The sequence below is a fragment of the Triturus cristatus genome, chromosome 6, assembly GCF_964204655.1.
Source record: "Triturus cristatus chromosome 6, aTriCri1.1, whole genome shotgun sequence".
NCBI lineage: Eukaryota > Metazoa > Chordata > Amphibia > Caudata > Salamandridae > Triturus > Triturus cristatus.
Window position 1 is genome coordinate 836,448,170 of NC_140589.1, and position 22,228 is coordinate 836,470,397.

General features: G+C 47.3%; 1 protein-coding gene across 1 annotated transcript in view; it reads right to left on the reverse strand.

Annotated features, from left to right (window-relative positions):
- CRIM1 (cysteine rich transmembrane BMP regulator 1) overlaps window positions 1–22,228 on the reverse strand; it is an 816,650-nt gene that overhangs the window by 122,677 nt on the left and 671,745 nt on the right. The window contains exon 9 of the mRNA XM_085611439.1: window positions 14,075–14,231. Within this exon, the coding sequence (XP_085467565.1) occupies window positions 14,075–14,231 (157 nt within the window). The remainder of the gene's footprint in view (window positions 1–14,074; window positions 14,232–22,228) is intronic.

The window sequence follows — 22,228 nt, forward strand, 5'->3', positions numbered from 1 at the left end:
GTCTCTAGTAATAAACTTCACAGGGAGCTGGGCAATCACCATGTGTCCCTTGGTAGACACCACTTGAAAAGAGACTGCATCAAATAGAACATCAGATCTTTATTTCCGCATCTGGCATGCAAGCACTCGATCCCCTCTCTTTAAAACGATGTTCTTCGCATGTCCGCTTTTGACAGCATAGGCTTTCATCTCTTGTTTATGAACCAAGTCTTTCTCACAAATTGCCTTCTAATCTTTCTCTCTCGGATTAGCCTACTGAGGTATCTTGGTTGTCACTGGTCTCCCGAACATCAATGTCGCAGGACTTTCACCTGTGGTCGAGTGAAGTGTTGAACAATAAGCTATGAGGGTAGAATTAAGCAATTTTTTTTATAGATCGAGCTTCTCAAGAGTAGCATGCTGCACTGCTTTCTTTAGTGTACTCATAAAGCGCTCAACAAATCTGTTGGCCTGCAGCCACAGACCTGTATTCTTCTGATGATTTATATGCAGAAACTCTAAGAAATATTCAAACTCTCGACTGGTAAAAGACGGACCATTGTCAGGTTTCAATATGGCTGGAACACCCCATGTCACAAAAATGCCATCTAGTCTTTTAAGGACTCTGTCTTCATTGGTAGGGAGATCCTCAATTAATGGAAATCTTGAGTATTCATCCACATTCACCATCAGGTGATGTCCACTGTCAAGTGGACCAAAAAAGTCAATGGCTACTCTCTCCTGGGCATACTTCTGAAGATCTGACATGTTTATGGTATGTTGAGTAACTTTTGTAGAAAGGCAGTTGCATAGATGATAGATCTTTAATTCCTTTTCAACCTGTTCATCAAGATAAGGAAACCAGACAGTCATGGAGAGCTCATTTTGTGGAAACGACGATGCTCTTCATGGGCCACTTAAATTGCTTTCTGCTGCAGAGTCTCTAGGATCAGGATCCTTGACCGTCGCAGTATAACTCCTTTTTGAGTTATGGACAGTTCATCTTAGACATTCACCATCACTGGTGAGAGGTCGAGGGTGCTGGTTCCGTGAGGGACGTGTGATTATATCTTTCAACTTTAGCATGTCACTATGATGGCTTGTGGCAGTGATAATCTAGGCTAACAAAACGGCAGCTGGTGTGTTTGATTTTACAATGAAATTGATATAGGCTTCAGATGTGTAGGATGGAGTACCATGACTTTGTGTAGGCATTCTGGAAAAGTAGTCAGCAGGTTTCTGATTCTTCCCTGGACGATGCACAATGCTATAATTGTATTCTTGTAATCTTACTCCAAAACCTTCCATGCGAGGAGGAAACTTGGCCTTTGGATTGCTAAATATAGTTTGTAAAGCTTGATGATCAGTGACCAGCATAAAAGGCTTTCCGTACAGGAATACATGGAAATGTTCACAAGCCCATACCATGGCTAATCTTTTTTTCAGGTTGTGAATAAGCACGTTCTGTTTGGGACAAACTCCTACTTGCATATGCACCAATGTGCCTTCAAGCATTCAGGAATCTGCTGCGCTGGGCAAGAATAGCGCCTAACCCGACTGGGCCAGCATCAATAACAACCTCTGTATGAAGCTTTGGATTGAAATTAGCAATTTCAGTAGCATTCTCTGTTTGATTTTCTTTAAACGTTTCTCACATTCATGCGACCAATGAAATGAAACATTCTCTTTCATCAACCTACTCAATGGAGCACTTACAATGGCAAAGTCTCGTATATACCTGGAACAGTAGCTGGCCATGCCAAGAAATGAATGCAACATAGAAACATCTTGTGGGGGATCAGCATTTGACAGTGCTTGTACTTTAGCCGGATCAGGTGTCATACCCTGATCAGAAAAGACATGGCCGAATAATTTTAGCTTTGTCTTGTGGAACTCACAATTATCTGCATTCAAAGTTAAACCTGCATCAGCCAGTAAACAACACACTTGTGTGGGAGCCTTTTTGTGCTCTTTCTTGTGTAGCTTTGAAAACCAATACGTAATCGCTATAGTTGAACGCATTCATGACAGGCTGTATGATACGTCGAATGACGTCTTGAAAAGGTTCTGCAGCCGACGATACACCAAAACTCAAGTATTTTTTATCGAAACAGACCAACATGTGTAGAAAAGGTTGTAATGTACCTGCAATTTTCTTTGAGTTACAATTGATAATAACCTTTATTCAAATCAAGGCGGGAGAAGACCTTTGCACCATTTAATTGTGTTATCATGTCAGCAATGTGGGGGACCTGGTTGTCATTCTTGTTCAATTGCCTTGTTTGCCTGACACATGTCAACGCATATGCGTACAGCGACTTCTCTGTCCTTTTTGGGAGAAACACATGGAGTGGGACCTGTAGAACGCTCAATGATATCATACTTAAGTAAAAATGTAAGTCCTTTTTCAACAGCATCTTATAAATGAAAAGCAATTCCTCTAGGTCTTTGAGCAACAGGACGAACACCCTCATTAATATATAGCTTTACTGTCAGTATTAAGCTTTCCTGAACCATGAACCAATGAAGGGAATTGACATACAATCTGTGGTGAACATTCACACTGTAGTTTACCGAAATCAGTCCCATATCAGCAGCTGTATTGAAACTGAGTAGACAGGCAATTGACGCTGTACCTTGAAGCACATGGATGGGTGATTGCACCTTCGTTTTCTTGTGTTTTTTCATAACTATATATGAACCTTCACTTTTTAGGGGCGTCAATGCGGCCCATGTGTACACTTTGGTTTCAGATGACGTAGGCTGAGTTAATGAGGACAATTCATTATATTTCTCCTCAGGTATAACTTGTTTATTGAAACCCCACTGTCAATGATGAAAGGTATTGAACAGCAATTCACTTTCAATGAAATCTTCGGACAATGTTGGAATGACTTTGGTGCTTTGGCATGTCAACTTTTCTTTGACTGACATTTTTCCTCACATTCAGCCAGTCCAACATCCACACGCTTTTCTGAAGTAAACATCAACATGGCAGAATCATCTTCTTCACTTTCACTTGATGCTGATCTAGAAGAACTGTTTGATGGTGATTTAGATGACAACTGACTTCGTTCAGTGTTGATTTGTCTTAATTGATGTCGCCAATTGGCCTTGAATGTTGCTTCTGACACGTTCTGGCTGCCATTTTGTCTTCGCTCCATGACACCTTTGCTTTTTCCTTTGCTTTGCAAACAGTCACAAATAGTTTTTCCTTCCCACAGCATTTACATATCTGTTCAATTGGCGGAACATTTACCTTTGTGTGGAAACTAAAATCCACATCTAGAACACAACTTCTTTTTGCGTGCAGACATCACCCTGTGTCCTTCAGTCTTTTGCTTTGGCTTACTTTTCACACTCATGACAGATTCATTCTGAGCACCTCCAGCCTCCATGTCTGCAACTTGTCTATCGGCACGCTCTTCAGCTCCGGCAGCCATTAACACTCGCTCCAGACTAAGAGATTCGTTCAGCATTTATTGTCTGAGTGAATCTGACAAGCATCCATCAATGACTAAGACATATAGCTTCTTTGTCTATAAATTCATTGAACTTACAGTGTTTGATGATCGTGTCAAGTCTCTCCACAAGTTCATCAATGGTTTCACCAACTTTCTGTCTTTCTTTACTGTAAATGCATATTTTGTAATCCACATTGGGCACTGGATTAAAATTGAGATTCAAAGTTTCTTTAATCCGACGGTATGTGGTTTCTTCATCAGTTTGAGGCATCTTCCTTATGACTTTTTTTTACACCATTACCAACAAGATGTTTGAGGTATCTGATGATCTTTTTGTTATCAGTCTCTTCAAGAACATCAATGAAATCATCAAATGTCTCTATCCACACAATACATCTTTCGCCAATATTTTTCTTTTTGGTGGTATTGAAAGGTGGTTGTCGTTTCAGGAAGGTGGCACCATTGTAACCATTTATGGGAGTGAATGTCATTGAGGATGGAGCTCTTTTAGAGATTGTCAGCTGCCCACTAGGACCTGCGTCATCTGCACCATCTCTGAGGCCCTACAATGGATCGGTCTCTGGATCGTCCTGGACAATCTGTCATACGGTGAGCTCCTTCTTGGTCTCCATCAAAGCACTTCACTTTCTAGAGTACTCTGGAGTTGTTCTGAGCCACCACCTGGCAGGTCTGGTGGTGTGCCACTTCAGGTATTGGACAGCTCCATAAGCACAACCATTGTTCTTCTTCTTGGGTCTCTTTCCCCGGTGCTGAGGTCGTAGAGCTCCACTTATCAAGGCTCTGGTAAGTGCATTGACAGTATGCTTTCTTGTTAACGGTTTTGTCAGCCAGCGCTTTGTGTATTATATTCGTATTTGACTATGGCAGTCTTTAGCGCTTCTTTTCTGTTACTGTGCATATCCACCATTGACAGTAACACTCTGTATAATGTATGACTTTATCTTGCGAGGCAGCGCGGTTCCTTTATGAATGGCCTGACCAGGTCTCAGCCAACGATGTGTAGATTTTCTGCACTGCTTTTGTTATCTTCAACTGCTTCACAGGGGCTGGAGCTGCACTTTGACTCCACATTTATAAAGGGTTAATTCTGTACTAAGACGACGGCACACTTGGCACGCACGAGGAGTTTGCTTGGACCACGGTAAACTCTCTTGGACAGCACTGTCGATCTTCAGGTTACTTATCCCCTATATTGTCACCAACTGTAGCATCTTCCCCAGGCCATGTACTCGCTAATGACTCTGCCACACACAGAGTTTACTATTACACTTCTTCATTCGTCTGCGCGTAACGGCAAACTCAATATTCTAAATCAGCCTTCACTGCATTCCACTTTAACCTCTTCTGTGCCCATGACGAGATAGTCTCGTCATGGAGCACGGTTGCGCTGTGCCCATGACGAGACTATCTCGTCATGAACCCCACCCACTAATGCAACGCCGGGCACAGGAGGGGGAAAGGGTGTGGCACTGAAGGGGTTAACACTTAAGTCACAGCCCTTCCCTGTCCATCAGGAGCCGAAAGGGTTTCCGTCATTGCTAACTCGCAAGGCATCTACAATGACTATTGCACAAAGAGCGGAGCCGCAGCATTACTGGCTTCGTACCACTTCACATCTTTCTCAGCTTTCAGCAGCACAGTTCAACAAAAAGATGCCTGGAATAATTACATCCATACAGCTGCCTCTTTTCCATCACTATTTGCAACAAAATCAAAACGCTTCCAAGACCAGAAATACCCTATCTCTTTCTGTCCTAAATTGTGCTCAGTGCACCCTAAGGGTAAAAAGAGATTCCCACAAACCTATTTTCAGTTTATTTCTGAAAAGGATGTAGCCAGATCATATCTATTGCTTCCTGAAATCTAAAGAAACGCCCTCTTTGTAGAACCCTAGTCACCACAAGGTGGGTACAATCATACACAAACACATAGTGGACAGCAGAAAACAATGAGAACACAACACAATATTGCTTCTACTTGAAGTTCCACATAGAGCTTTTTTTTTCTTTTAGGCTAAAAATCTAACAACCACATCATCAGAAACTAAGTGACAATGATTACAAGAGGAGGGTCACAAGTGCAAAAATTCGGCAAACAAACAGGCCACCTAAACAGATATGAGCACCGCCTCTGCAAGTGACACATGCCCGACAAATCATGGCCCTATGTGCTTATCGAAAATATGCCCCCCAAAGAAACTGAATCCACCAGCAGCAAAGGAACCATACACAAGCAGGGAAATGCTCATTAAAAACACTTTTAAGGGAGGAGGAGCCTAGCGCGCATCCAAGATGGTCGCGTGAGCACAGGGCTCCCCGGACCCTCGCTGCTCCTCGGAATTTATCCTGAATCTATCCTGACCCGGTTGATGGAATCTGGGAGACGAATGCTGGCTGAACACTAAACTCCTTTCGGAAATCAAATCAGACCTGGCAATCCAGAGTTATGGTGGTTTGAACTTTTGAGGCCCACCCTACGGCAGTGCCCGATGCAAGGGTGATCTGTGGAGCCGGGGCGTAGTTGAACAACAACGGCAGCGGAGCGGTGCCAGTGGCCGTCACATCACTTTCGGTTTCACTTTTGGTCTTTGAGGGGCTGGACTGTGGACTTGCACGGTGCGACTGGGCTTCCATTTTGCCTTCGCTTGATGCCGGTGGCTTCGTCTGCTGCCAGTGTGCTCATTGACGGTGGTCCCTTCGCTCCGCCATATTGCGGCCTGTGGTGCGACACACGTCTGCCTGGTCTGTGCCACCTCGACGCTTCCTCGGTGGTCCCCTTCGGCGATCGAGGTTCTCATGGGAGGCAGGGGAGACCCCGAGAGGCGTAAGACCAAGACATCCCTACGTGGGGGACCGGTCCAGACGAACAACATGGACCGCTACACTCAGGGTAAAGGATCCCCAGGGACAGCCAATGTCCCCCCGGATGACACCAGTGGTGGCTCGTCCGTTTCTCCGGATCTGTCCCTGCAGGACATCATGGGCGCCATTACGGGCATCAGAGAGACCATCGCAACACAGTACGAGGCCTTGGCCCGTAAAATCGACACGGTGGCCATTGACATTACCCTAATCCGGGCGGATCTCTCTAAGACCAACGAGAGGGTTCAATCGCTGGATGTGCGGACGTCCTCCCTTGGGACGGACGTGTCAGACCTGAAGGCCACTCTCGGCGATCTCAAGTCGGCCAATGATCTGATGGCCCGGCGGCTGGAAGACTTCGAGGGACGGGCCCGCCGCAATAACATCCGCGTCATAGGCGTTCCGGAGACCTCCGATAACCGCCCGGTTGATCTTCTGGTCGAGGAGCTCATCCTCGAACATCTTGCTCCCGCTGGCCTGAGTAAGTTTTTCGCTGTGGAGCGGGCCCATCGAGTCCCAGGTGGCCGGCCGCGACCGGGTGCCCCCCCGAGGCCTATCGTTGCGAGACTTTTCCACTACAGAGACCGAGACGCGATTCTGCAGGCCTCACGGGTTCATGGCCCGGTCCGACATGAGAACTCGTCCATTAACTTTTTCCCGGACTTCACCCAACTTGTCCAGAAACAGCGGATGGGCTTCCAGGGGGTGAAGCGGCGTCTCCGGGACCTCGGTCTCAAGTACTCTATGCTTTATCCTGCAAGGCTCCGAGTGGAACATGAAGATCGGACTACCTTTTTTGACTCTCCTGTGACTGTGAGTGACTGGCTGGATTAGCTGCCAGACCGGGGTGACCGGACTGGGCCCTCTGCCGGTACCGAGGGTGGTGGGTCTCCTTTGGAGTGACTTATGGTCCCGGACTCTGCCAGGTTGTACTGTTCGGCTGGGTTCTACTTCTTTTGTGCATTTTGTTTCACTATGTTGTGTGTGGGGAGCGGGCGGGGACGGGTCCCCTCCCTCCTCCGGGGTCTTTTCGTAGAATGGGGTTTGTAGGGCGACAGGCACACTGCAAGTTGGGGTGGTTTGAACCGCAGGGGTGCAGGGTGGGGGGTGTTGGTGGGTGGGTGGGGTTGTTTGCATTTGTGTTTTTTGTTTTCAAGGCGAAGTATTGGCTATGGTTCATCCTTGGGTGTTGAGCTCTTTGCTAGGGGGCCCTTGATCTACTGGATGGGATGGGGGGGGACGGGTTGAGACAGATGTCTTGGAACGTCAATGGATTGGGGGACCGTATCAAACGGGGTGTTGTGCTGCAATATCTGCGTCGTTTGACTCCTGATGTGGTGTTCTTACAGGAGACGCATCTGGTTGGCAACGTTTGTCGGGCTATGAACAGGGGGGGATATCGACTTGTGGCCCACTCTGGTTTCACCACTGGTTCGAGAGGGGTGGGCATTCTCTTGCGAGCTTCACTTCCGTTGGAGATCACTAGGGTGGTCCCAGACGATAGAGGGCGCTATGTGGCTCTGACTGGGAGGTGGGAGGGGCAGTCCCTTTCCTTGATCTCAGTCTATGTTCCCCCGGGCCTCCAGAACTCCACCTTCTCAGACTTGGGTCGTATGTTGCATGGGCTTCCTGACAGTCTTCTGCTTATGGGTGGGGACTTTAATTCGGTTGTCTCGGGTGACCTGGACCGTCATCCGCCCAGGGCCCTCCCTGCTGCCCAGGCGTGGCTGGGCGGGCTCCTGGAGACCTTCGGTCTGGTGGACTGTTGGAGGTTAATGCATCCGGCACAGTGTCAGTACACCTTTCACTCTGGGGCCCATGGGAGTCTCTCCAGACTGGATTATTTCCTTATGCCCGCGGCCCAGGCTACTCGGATTCGAGAGGTCAAACACCTGGCCAGGGGTATTTCTGATCATTCCCCACTGTGGTTGCTTTTTGACACTGGGTCGCGGTCCGCTGGGCGGATCGCTCCTATTAACCCTTGGTACCTGCGAGACCCCAAGATCCGTGATAGCCTGATTAAGTCGATTGATCAATATTTTTCTGAGAATGAGGGGTCGGTATTGTCCTCGGTGTCCCTGTGGGAAGCTTTCAAAGCAGTGCTTCGCGGGCATGCCCTGTCCCAGATAGTGGAGGCCAAGAGGGTCAAGAGAGAGGCGGTTGTGACGCTGGAGACTGAAATATCGGGGCTGGAGGCGGCCTTGGAGGCGGGTGTCACCCCGGATGGGCTGCATGCCCTCAGCCTGAAGCAGTTTGAATATAAGTCTCTCGTCACTGATGCTGCCAAGACTATATATAGGGAGCAGCAGGGCAGGTTGTATGACGCCGGAGACAAGGCGGGTAGGCCGATTGCCTGGTTGGATAAGAAGGAGAGAGTGAATCGTGTGGTCCCGGAGCTTCGGGTGTCGGATGGAGTGTGTGTGACTGAGCCTGGTGAGATTGTTGAGTGTTTTGCTGACCACCTCCGTGCAGTGTACTCCCCGGTGTCCGAGAGAGATGAGGACGACTCTCGTCTTCTGCTTCGGGATATTGCCCTGCCCGGCTTATCAGTCGATGACCGCGAGCTGATGGATGCCCCTTTGTCTGTCGAAGAGATTGCTACTGCGATTCGCTCCCTCCGCTCGGGCAAGGCTATGGGCCCCAACGGCCTGCCGATTGAACTATATAAGTTGCGCCCGGATAAAATCGCGCCTTTCCTCCGTCATATGTTTCAGGAATCGCTCGAGAGGGGTTCCCTTCCTGACGACCAGCGTCTGGCTACTATAGTAGTGATTCCCAAGGAGGGTAAGCCACGTGACCGCTGTGCCTCCTATAGGCCTATTTCCCTGCTGAATGCCGAACCCAAAATCCTTGCTAAGATCCTCGCTAATCGCTTGCTGAGCGTTATATGTGACTTGATACATCCGGATCAATGTGGCTTCATCCCACATCGTAATACCGCTCTTAACTTACGGCGTCTGCACGGCGTCCTTGCTAGGGCTGAGTACTTGGCTGAACCGGCCATATTGGTTTCCCTAGACGCCATGATGGCCTTTGATACCATTGAATGGCCATTTCTTTGGGCCGTCTTGGCGAAGTTTGGGTTTGGGGAGGGGTTCCTTGGCTGGGTGAAGCTCCTTTATGCTGGACCAATGGCTCAGGTGGTTGTCAATGGGCGGGTTTCTCGGCCTTTCGCTCTCGGGAGGGGAACTAGGCAGGGGTGCCCGTTGTCCCCGCTGCTCTTTGCTCTCGCCCTGGAGCCGCTCGCTGCCTGGCTCCGTTGGGAGCCCTCGATTAGAGGGCTCCGGTGGGCCCCGGGCTTCGAGGATCGGGTTTCGTTGTACGCGGATGATATTCTCTTGTATCTCACCTCACCGCGGAAGTCGCTCAATGTTCTCTTTGATGTCCTTACTTCCTTCGGGAAAAACTCGGGTCTGATAATCAACTGGTCCAAATCTTGTGTGTATCCTATCTCTGGTGGTTCTCCTCTCTTGCCGCCTCGGCTTCCGCTCCAAATATCTCAGTCCGGCTTTAAATACCTGGGGGTGTACGTTTCGTTGGATCCGGCGGTCCGCTATGAGCAGAATCTCCTGTCTCCACTTCGGCATTTGAGGGCAGATACGGCTCGGTGGTGTAAGCTGCCCTTGTCTCCGCTTGGTCGCGCGGCGCTGTTTAAAATGATGTCCCTTCCCAGATTCCTTTATGCACTCCAGAACTTCTTCGATGTCATTCCTGCAGCCTACTTTAGGGAGGTGGAGAGTTTGCAGAGGAGACTGGTTTGGGACGGGCGATCGCGTATCGCGTTGGCCAAGCTGACTCTTTCCTGGTATGACGGGGGCATTGCGCTTCCTGATATTAGACGGTACTATTGGGCCTCCCAGCTGTCTGCCATTAACCATGCTACGTACGCTCCTGGTTCGAACCCGGCATATGAGATGGATAAATTCCTGCTCCCCGGCGGTAACTATAACAGAGCGCTTTACTCGCGGTCTGCTGGTAGGGCCCTTACGGGCCCTACCAGGATTGCGGTCCGTGTATGGAAGGCGGCTAACGTGGCGATGGGCTGGAGTGAGCGTTTAACGTGCGCCACTCCTCTATTCGACTCAGACCGCTTGGGAAACCTCTGGACAACGAAAGGCTTCGAGCGCTGGGATACAATCGGCATCAGCAGAGTGGGGGACCTGTGGGTTAAAGGTGCGGTTAAATCCTTCGCGGCGCTTCAGCGCGAGTATGAGCTTAGTGACAGAGAGTTCTTCCGTTATGCACAGGTTCGGCACGCCCTGCTTTCGGTCTTTGGGGAGGGGACCACGGTCCCTTCTTCTTCGCCTCTCGAGGACCGCATACTCGACGGTCACGTCCCCGACAGTACTATTTCCCTGATTTACAAAAAACTGATAAACAATCGGGCTGACCTCTTGGTGCGTCTTCGGGAGGCATGGACGGGAGATGGGGTGGAGCTGGACGATGAGGACTGGCAGACTGCACTGTCATCCCCTAAGGAGGTGGCCATCCCGGCCCGTCTCCGCCTGGTCCAGCTTAATATTCTCCATCGTGTATATGTGACGGGCCCCCGCCTGGTCTCGATGGGGTTCTCAGACGACGGACTCTGTAAGCGTGGCTGCGGGCTCAGTGCTACTTTTCTCCATATCCTATGGGAATGCCGCGAGGTGGCGGAATACTGGCGCCGGGTGCATGATATTATGAGACGAGTCACCGGGGTCGCTCTGCTGCCGGAGGTGCGTCGTTGTGTGCTGAATGTATGGGAGCCCAATGACTGCAATGCGGCTCAGGCTCGGTGGGCGGCCTTGGGGAACATGATTGCAAAGAGAGATATTGCGCAGCTTTGGGGTTCCCAGCGGCCTCCCACCGTGTCCGTCTGGAAGGAAAACATGGACTGGTGCATGTTCAGGGAAAAAACGGTGTATGTGGCCCCTGGTAAACCGGGGGCTTGGGGTAAAATTTGGGGGCAGTGGAACGCGTATCGTGGGTCTATCTGTGCTCCCCCTTTGGTAGATACGTCCGGGGTTGCCTCGTCCCCCTGATCCTTGAGGGTTCCTTGTGCATCTCGTACTTCGGAGTACAGATTTGGTTCTCTCGTTGCCCCCCCCTCCCTCCCTCTCAGGTCTTCTTTTCTTGACCGCCCTCGGGTGGTTGGGTGTTGACTCCCCCGGCTGGTGTTCGCCGCCCTTCATAAGTCGTTTCGCCTTGTTTGTTGTATTTTTCTTTTTTTTTTTTTTTGTTGTTGTTATTTATACTAAAAGTGTGTATTCTGATTTGCTTTATGTGCAGTCTGATTTACTGTGATAGTGCGGAGCCCCTGTGGGCTAGCCATTGTTTTCTTATATGCTGGAACACTTTGACTACTAGCGGCCAGCCCTGGTGGTTGTAGGCCCGTGTTTGTAACCCTTTTATGCACAATAAAATCTTTAAAAAAAAAAACACTTTTAAGGGGACTTCAAACGCCTTATAAGGCTTGCGTTCAAACTCTACCAGTGGTTCAAGTACTGGGGCAATAGGGCTAAGCTCAGCAATATGACACCTAAACATTGTGCAATGCTTTTCTTATAGCTGGAGGAATTTTGTCAGGTTCATGAATACGCAGTCTGAAATTTTCAACACATGACCTAAAAAGGCTGTGGCAAACTGGACACTTGAGCAGGATTGAGGTCCTAAAACTCCTCAAAGAAGGATGAAACTGGTCAGTTCCACCAGCAGAAGCAGAGTGGTGAATGCTTTCATTTTTCTCAGTGCAGGTGGGTTTCAGGCTGCTAGGCATTCCAGGTAATGGGGATAACTTCGCACCAGCGTGGGTGCCATGTTCTGTACTGTTCATTGACCGCTAGCTGGCTCATATCCAAGAGGAGGTAAAATTCTCAACACATACGAAGCACATTTATATGCCTATTTAGACCTTTGATCTTGAGCTACAGAGAAAGGGAGTAGCTAGAAAAATAAATACCCCACACTTCACTCCGGGCGAGCAGGTGAGTTAAGCAAACCCAGCAGTTGGTCAGGAAACTGCCCCCGAGGAAATTATGCAATTCTTGATTTTCGTTCCTATTCTCCGTGTTATCCCTCCTTGTCTTCATCCTTACTGTATTTTTTCCACCATACTTCTTTCTTTCGTTTCCATTCATTCATCTCCCCATCTCTTTATTCATTCTTAGTTCCCTTTCAATCCATCATCCAGTTTTCCTTCTCTTCATCCATCTCTACATCCTCCTTTCTATCATCCATCCGTCCAGCTTACATTCCACCCACCACTATCTTCTCTCCATCCTTCTTCTACTCCTACTTCCCTTGATCCTCCATCGCTCTCTACAACCATCCCTCCATCCTTCTTTACATCCTTCCCTCCACCTCTCTGTGGCGCAACATTAGCCCCTGCAATGCAGGCCCCCCTCAAACTCCAGGGGGGCCCCTCAGCACAGTACTCTGACTGGGTCTGGGAGCAGTTAGTGTTAGTTTGACTCTCTCGTGTTTTTGGTTGGTGAGGCAAAGGGGTAGGTGGTGGGCCAGGCAGAAGGCCCCTTCAAGTTTCGTTACGCCACTGCCTTCTCGGTCCAATTCTGCATTCCTCTATTCTACTGTTGTCATCAAGTCTCCAACCCCCTCTCTCCCTCCTTCCCTTCCACTGCAAGAGGTCGTATGTACAGTGCCAGATTAAACTCTATGGAGGCCTCTTGGCAGTCAAAATTTTAGGGCCCCCCTAACAAATTATCTCCTAATATCCAAAGCAACAATTTTTTTTCCAAACTGACAGCTGCTAAAAGAGGAGCTTTTAACCCCTTCCCCGCTCATGACGGAACCACTCCGTCATGAGCCATGGTTGCGCTGTGCTCATGACTGAGTGGTTCCGTCATGATGTGGCCGTTGGCGGCCGCTCCGCCCACGTGGCGCTAATTCCCCGCCTGTGCGGGCGATTAGCGCAGTGGGCGGAGACGTGACGGAACCACTCTGTCATGAGCACAGCTCAACCGTGGCTCGTGACGGAGTGGTTCCATCACGAGCACAGCGCCACCACGCTGCCCCCAAACCCCCCCAGCGCCGCGGCGGAATTCCTGCCGCGGCGAAGGGGTTAAGAGACAAACTTATGTGAATCTGATGTCTCTGGTTTATGTACTTTCAGTTATATTTTGATCCGTTGTCGCGGGGGACCTAAAAGGAGTGGCGCCCATTGGCCGGTGCCTACTTTGTCTATTGGGTAATCCGGATCTGAGCACTTATGCCCTTCTTTCAGTCCTAAATTTCCGATCAACGTCAAAGGAGCCACACACAATAATTTCAAATGTTTCATTGTTCGCCGACACGACACGCCCCGCCCCCTTTCAAGCTTGTGAAGAGAGGCGTTAATGGCGCCCCACCTACAAACAGGCCCACTGACCTGTATATCTAAGAGCTTGGCGCGCAACACCCATTGGACTCAAAGGGCTTCACCCTCCCCCCCCCCCCTCGTCGTGTGTGGCAGCCCGGGATGAGACACCTTCCTGGGCAAAAAAGCAGCACCCGAGCAATTCACAGGTCTTTAAAAGACCATTTGCATGTTAATGAGGCCTTGCTGTTGTTTCACCCCTTCTAAGAGCCCCTGCAGCTCCACTCTGCCTATTGCTTAAAGTTCAGCCCCCCCCCCCCGAAATTTTTGCTCAGCGCCCCCCCCCCCCCCCCCCCCGAAATTTGGCTCTAGTTGCGCCTCTGCTAAGAGCAAGTTGTGTTTGGTTAACGTTCGCCATTTGCAAATGTCACCAAAACGTGGCTTGAGAGAATACTTACACGTATCCGAAGGGGCAGGACCTGTCGCAGTTGATGGGCCTGCATTTCTTGGGCCGCGGCCGGCACTGGCAGACCTCGCAGTTGTGAACATCCGTCTGGAAACCAAAGGGACAGTCTAAGGCGCAGCCTGAAATGAGACCCGTGCACAGCTCCTCCCCTGCGGAGAACAAACATCGCCATTCAGCATAATCGTTACAAAAAACAGTACAACTATTGCTAATTGAAAGCATAACGATAGCACTGTTGCCAAGGCTGACAGCATCACTCCCTCCAGGCACTAACAGTTTTGGTGTTCATATTTTTGTTTTTCTGTACCCCTGCACTTATTTCCTTCCGGAATGCTTTTTATGACTAGCACAAAAAGCACTTTTTTTGCATTAGCCCTTTTCTCTCAGACAAGGTGATAAAAGAAAACACTTTTTGAGGCACATTAAAACCCTTTTATGTCATTTCTGCGCTTTCAGTTGTACAATACAGACCCACTTAATCCCCTCGCGATGGAGCGCATTTCCTGAAAGTGACCGTTTCTCAGGTGTATGTGTTAGTACCGACGTCAGAGACAAACCAGAACACCCCCTTAATGAAGCACGCCTCCTGTTCCATAACCGCAGCGACGCGTCATACGAGCGGGAAGGCACTCGAGAGGATATCCAGTTATGCATTTTACATTGGGGGGGAGTGGGGGGGGGGGGGGGGGAGTAAAAAGAGGTGGCATGGGGGCGAAAACTACTTCGGTTAATACAACAACCACCGCTTATTAACACTGGCAAAACAGTTAACGCTACTTCAGTTAGTACAAACCACTGATTATCAACACTGACAAGCCAGCAGCAATGTTTGCCGCAAATGTTAACTGTTCTCATCCTCCCATAATGCTTTTCCTCCCATAACATTCTGGCCCTCGCTCGGAGTGTCCTGCTGTTTTGAAGCTACTAATGCACACATTAGTAAAACAGACACCACCGGGTGCAGTATTACCTCCCCCCCCTCAGGGATGTAATGTAGGCCCCAGTGGCGCAGAACCCACTTCCCAAGACTTCAGGCATCCCCCGCCCCATTTTTTGGAGGGGGGGGGGGGGGATCGCCAGGGTTGGATTGGGATCAAAAAAGTGGCCCACATTCCTTGATCTTCCTTTTCATGGATCACCATCTGTTTAGTCTCACTGGAATCTGGCCGGTTTTTCACTTCTAATTTTGCATAGTGTTAACTAGGCCCAAAGTCATTGGAGCAATGTACACGAGCACCAGTTACATTACACAAGATCAAATTCATTTTAATTTTCAGTATAGAGATTAAGTGATTTGCCCAGAATCACAGGATGTTGAGCTGAGGCTGGGACTCGAACCTAATTTGAACGTCTGCAACGCTGACCATAGCACAATTTTATGCAACCCTCTCCTCTCCCCAACAAGTCCTAATAGACACTGGGGATGAGGTCACAACACCTGGCTGCTACGGAGGACACTTCTCTTACACACCCCCTCCTGAGCCCATTATAGCTTCAGGGCATTTACCTGGCAAGGGAAGTATCAAAAAGCACATTGCTGCTGCTCAAGATGGTGTGGGTGGGTGGGGGGTAGGTGAGAATGGCCCAATAATACCTGCCCCCCTGTGAGGCTCCTGCATACCAACCCACCCTCCCTGCACCTGCTATGGCCTGAAAGTGATGGCCCGGCGGGGGATAGTACTGCTTCTGGAAGGGCACGCAAGGCAGGGCACCACGGTGAGAAAGCCCCAAAGGCTAAAGCAACACCAGGCCCCCAGCCAAAATTTACAGCACGGCAGGGGAGTGGTCAAGATACTGGCCACATTAAAGTGCCTGGCGGGGACTGGGAAAGAAAGTCAATCTCTTGGGCCGGTTTACAGAACCCCTAAAGAACTGCCCACATGTGACCGTGGGGCAACGGCCCATCGACCAATGCCCGATTGCCCACCTTCCCAATCCGAGCTGGGGGTGTCATTCAGCATATGCCAATGAATATCTGAGATATACGAGTCTCAAAGACCACTGACACTTCACATTCTGCAGGGGGTGTGGGCGCATCATTTTGCATGTGGCCACTGCTCCACAATCCAATTCCTGTACCTTGAAATGAAGGATAAAGCAATAACCTGCCATGTTTTCTATGTTTCTGAGCTGCAAAACTTGGAATCTGCCGCATTTTACGTACACAATTTCTGACAGCATTTACCCGACAAACTGTAAGCAGCAAAAACTTGCAGAATTACTGCACCAGTGTGAATTCTGGTTTGGACATAAATGTGATTCTGTGCCCAAAAAGGAACTAAGAAACAATAGGACCGTGTTAGCGTTCCTCTGCATGGGCGCACAGCGTTGAGATTCAATTAATTCTGATTTCCCAATTTTCCACAAACTTAATCAATGTACTCCAAAATGTTGTTTAAACTTGATTTATTTTTCAAATGCTGAATCACACGTGAGATGATAAGTCTTGAAATGCTTCTCATTCCTCAGATATGCTAATCCAAGCCTTTTTCTGGGCACGCCTCTAGACAACACACATCTTCAGAAGTGAATCATGTATTACCCGATGCATTTCGAGCTTAAAAAAGCTCTTCTTCTGGGGTTTCACTACAAGTGAAAGAAATTGTGTAAATAACTTGCAACTCTAAAATCATTAAAACATACACAATACGCTTCATTTTTGTTGAAAAAACCATACATTCAAGAGTTTTAAAAAAGCTATGGCGTGGATTACAGCTAACCAAAAAACAGCGTTTTCCCTCTGCAATCGTAACATTAAAGTTACCAACACAATGTCCTAGGTTTGGATTAGCATATCTGAGGCATGAGAAGCATTTCAAGACTTATCATCTCACGTGTGATTCAGCATTTGAAAAATAAATCAAGTTTAAACAACATTTTGGAGTACATTGATTAAGTTTGTGGAAAATTGGGAAATCAGAATTAATTGAATCTCAACGCTGTGCGCCCATGCAAAGGAACGCTAACACGGTCCTATTGTTTCTTGTTTTCAACGCGAGTGTGAATCTGGGCGGATCACACACATGGGCTGCACGCTCAGCAATGGTGAACTAAGCAACCATGCCTTACAATAATAAGGATAAAAAAAGGTGTGCACAGTATCCTTGTAATGATACCCAAAAAGGAACTGCCACAGTGAACAGAATGAGGCATTGTGATTCTGTGACTGGCCCAGGATGCGTAGATACAAAACAAGCACTTTCTTAGAGGAGAAACAGCAGGTCTGGTTTACTGCCTTCATTGGACAACAAACACTCAATGTCTGAAATCCTAAATCAGGTTTTCTCTTCTGGACGTTGCAAGATTCACTACATTTTTAGCAAATTTTCAGGAACTGCAGCAAGAACACATTTTTATCTGGGGCAGTTATAAAACACTATGCTCTTACGTAAAGCATATAGAAAAAGTATACGAAAAGTACATGAAAAGTTTGTAAATTCACTGAGAAATAACAGCTTTAATCGGACTCCCATAAGCCAAAGAACTGGGGGTGGCTGAAAAATGGTGAACAATGATAGATCTTTATGTATGGGATATCACATTATTATCTGTAGCAATAAAGCCGTCTGTTCCATCTGAGTAAATCACGTGACAGGGTTGCAGAGTTTTTCTTCACAATCTCCTGGGTGTTCCACCTTCCAGGTATCCTGAAGGGCACCTAGAGTAAAGGTCGACTCCCTGAAGGCACAACCTGGTTCTAGACTTGTAGGGCAGAGAAAGTCCTGGGGCCAAAACACTTGCTCCTGCAATGGCACAACACACTACCAGTAAAAATCCAAAAGAGACACCGCCTACAAGACAAACCGAATACAATTCCAATTTGCTCCACAGAAAGGGTATGGCAAAGAACCTTTTTAATAATATAAACAGGGACTCAGTCTTCCTTCTGAGACCTTTTAGGGACCCGGGTCCAACTCCAGGTTCCTTTATGGTTACCCCAACATCTATGTCTCCCATGAATCATTCTCTTCTCCAAGTCACTAAGCTTTACTGTTTATATTCCTTTCTCAGATATACCCCACCACACGCGCTATTTATACTGGGAATGCCAGATACTCAATAAGTTGCTGCCATTGGGTCATTTCAAATCGACTACATGGAGCACGTATCCCCACAGCGGTGGCTCCTCTGTGGAGCGTCGCCCCACTGATCTCAGAGCAGTGCAACACAGAAAAATAAAATGATAATAACAAATTTTTATTATCATTTTATTTTTCTGCATGGAGCCAGGTTGGGGCGGGGTTGGACTGGTTCACAGGAGGAGGAGTGGTATGGGTACTACTAAGTTCGCATGACAGTTTGGCTGGCCATCTTGAGCCAGCCAGATCGTCATGCACACTCAGCATTCCTCTAACTGGCTGTGTTGCACCGCCGGAAGGAGAAATGTCCCAAGGCTCCCAGGTACTGCCTGAGCAGCCAAACAGGCTGCTCAGACCAACCACAATGCTGCTATCATGCTTGTGACAGCAACATTGCGATTGGCTTATGGGAGCCTGGGAGCTTCCTGCTTCAGGGAGTCAGGAGAAAGAGAGGAGGACGGAGGAGAGTCGGCGGCCGTAACCAGGTAATTGATTTACCCCCGCTCACACTCCCCCTGTGCCCCCCACCCCGTTCCTTAGCAGCCACCACTGCATCTCCAGCTCCCGTAACCAGTGCATATGTGGATCCCCTCCTCAACTGCTTCTGAGTGGACCCTAAAGGGCATTAATGGCGACTGCCTATTACCAGCGTACATCAAGGGCTGCTCCTCTGTCATTTGTGGGTAGACCTGTGGTTATTTATCCGGCTGCCTCAAACCAGTGCATGGCATGTGCCGCTCCTCTGTAGCTTCTGCATGCACCCAGAAAGCAAAGTTTGAAATCTGCCTGGCACTGCAAACTCTCCAGGGGGGGGGGGGGGGGCACCAATAACAAGCTGGGCATTAGGTCGTAGCCTCAACCTGTGACTTCTTAAATGGGTCTTATTTTGTCTTGATACTTTGGAGGCACACTAAGCAAGCTGGGACTTTTGGAACCTTGACTGCCATTGACTATGCATACCTGTGGATGTGGAAAATTAGTTTCCATTATAAAAATAATTGCTTAATATAGATTTGGTTCAGTTAGCATAACCAGTAGGCCACATTAATGAGAGTTTGTTTAAATGTTATGCACAAGCATTTCTTTTCCTTTACTTTTCAGAAAATAATTGAAATTCAACGGCAGCCACTGTGTCTCTGAATGTACAAAAGCATTATTTTAAGCTTTCCTGGCCAAGGAGATGTATTTGAAATAGTTGGACGGTAATGTGATAAACCTCTGTTGCTACGTTTGTTATTAATATGCAGAACAGCCCATTGTATTAAATTGACATTTCTCTTTTAAATGTGCCAGAAACTTTAGGATTTTTGCCCTAGACATTTTTCCTTAGCCATATTAGAGTGTAGATATTTTTTCACTTTGCACTGCACATTTTAAAAGTGCTGGTTTTTATTTTAGAGAGGCACTGCTTACTTCAATTCCTCATCAGGGCTATACAAATACAATTTCTATTATTCTATTCTGCTAACTTTTCAGAACAGAGAGAAATGATGCTGATTTCATGTAGAGAGGGCTAATCACACCTGGTCCTTTTATATTTAGGATTTATTATTATGACTTGACGTATGCCAATTCCCTGATTATGATTACTGTAATGATAACTCTCATATCTGAATAAATCTGCAAAATTGAGAACTTGATAATCCTAGTTGTGCTCATTTTTTCTTAAATGGAATTGGCTGAGAATGTGACCTCTGGATTCTCCCGTTCCTGCAAATTAAAGCTACTTAATATTAACTGGGTGGGAGTGTGGAACACAATCTCTCTAACAAGGATTCATAACGATTGGATGTCTCCTGTGTACGCTTATAGGTTCACTTCATCATTCCTAATACAGACTATTTAGATCATATACAATGGGTGCCTGACCTGAGTGGGGGGGTCGCTCATCTGCACAGCTGGCCGTATGCAGGACCTAATACGGGCTATCCACGTATGGATCCCACAGAGACCCCCTCAAGCAGGCACAACATTCAGTTGTGGTGATGTCCATATGTTCTGTCTCTCACTTCTTTCCTTTCCATTACACGCCTAGGCACCGAGACCTAGGACAAGATTGCAATACTACTCTGATCACTCACACACGATACTGCAATGCTTTCGTCATTGGCCACACTGCAGTACAACACTCTTCCACCAAAGCCCTCCCCCCTGGTGCAGCATGCTACCTAAAGTCCAATACACTTTGGCACCGCGTCAGGGGTGTGAAGGGCTATCTAAATGCAACCAAGTAAAAAAAACTAAGATCAACTACGATCACACACTGGGGGTAAGGGAAACATCTAATGTACCATAAGGGGAAAGACGCAATAGGGCGTCACCCAGGAATACGGTTTTCAGTTGTGCTTTTCCTTGAAGAGTAACTTCCATGAATCTGAACATGTAGCAATCCTTTGACTTTTTCTTTTACTCCAAGATTTGAATGCTTTAAAAGTGTGGTGTGTAACAGAAAGCTCTAAATGCACTTTCATGCCTGCTGCAGGCCTAGCGTCTGATGTGGATGAAGTAAGGTGCTAACCAAAACACTATTCATACTACAAAGCAGTTTTTTTGTTTTTCAATGGACAAGTAAAACACATTTCCAAATTAATGGGATTTCTACTTTAATGGTTGATTAATATGAATTAGCAGCAAATACTGCGTAAAAAGGAAGATCTGTACCCTTATAAAGACGGAAAACCAGTTTGCAGCACTCCTTAATTTGTGCATGGTGGCTGGAACTCATTTATCCAATCGTAGGCCTGGAGCCATGTTTGCGTTGCCATTAAAGTGGATGGTACAATAATGGCTGCAGTTCACTAGTGATATTTTATGGCCTGTGTACATTTGGTCTCATGTCCCAGGGACTTCTAGGCAAGTTAAATATGCAAATATGGAATATGCTAATTCGACCATGTTTAAACGAAGAGCAGAGGCACTTTACAACTGTTAGCAAGGGTAAAGTGCACAGATTTCTAAAGTCAATATAGGGTTCAGAGAAGCTGAAAAATCTTAGCTGACATGCAAGAAAAGGCAGATTTTCCTATACAGACTACGACCTATTATGCATCATCATACTTTGAGAAAGATAGAGAAAATCATGAAAGGTGTAAAGCAGGTAAAAAAGATAGACAGGGAATGAGTGGTAGAGGGATAAAAAGATTCTGTATGAGTGAGATGAAGTGGCAGGAGGTTTAGGGTGGTGGCCTTAAGAGGCACGAAATGAAAACAAGACTAGGCAGCCTTGGTATTAAAAAAACACCACTATTAGGCAGTGCGGATGCCAGACACCAGTGAAAGGTTTTTTTTTTTTTTTTTTTTAAATAAATCAGGGACGAGTTTAGAGTGCAACCTGTGGAGAGTAGATTATGCAAAACAAACCATTAACTTCTGTCCAGGGATAGCTACTTGGACTTTAAATAGTTGTAGATCCAAGAACCAAAGGGTGCCTGTACAAAACATCACCAGTGCATGAACGTTTATTTGATGATGGTAGTGGCTGGTTCGAAGACAGAGAACGATAGGACAATGCTCCATGTGTATATCTTTTTTTTTTTTTAATTGTTGCAGCAGGTAACGTCTCTAGAAACGCTACAAACCCTAAACACTTTAAAGAAAGCGACACAAATTTTATATTTCATGTGCATTGCGTCCCTCAAGCAGTAGTTTTAACTGGGGCGGAATGCATTGAAAAGGAAAGAGGAAGATTTTGCTACATCAAGATGAATATTTCAGCTAATAAATAGGGGCAGAATCGTGAAAGGGGGTGGGGGTACTTCCGCATGATTACATCCATGTGTGAAGCAAATTTCTTACTTTATGGGGATTGACAAACATTTATAAGATCAATGCTAGAAAATTGATAGTCAGTCCCGGCCTTCCAGGAACACAGAAACTATTCCTTCATGCGTAATTCCCCGTGTATGGAAATGCAACACTACAGTGCAGTGGTACTTTTTTTTGTTTCTCCACCAGGAATATATTTTTCTTCCTTCTTGAGAATCCACTATCCCAAAATCTCAATTGAGTATCAGTGTGTTCCATTTACAATTCCAGCCCTAGAAAACCATAATCACAGTCTCAGGCGA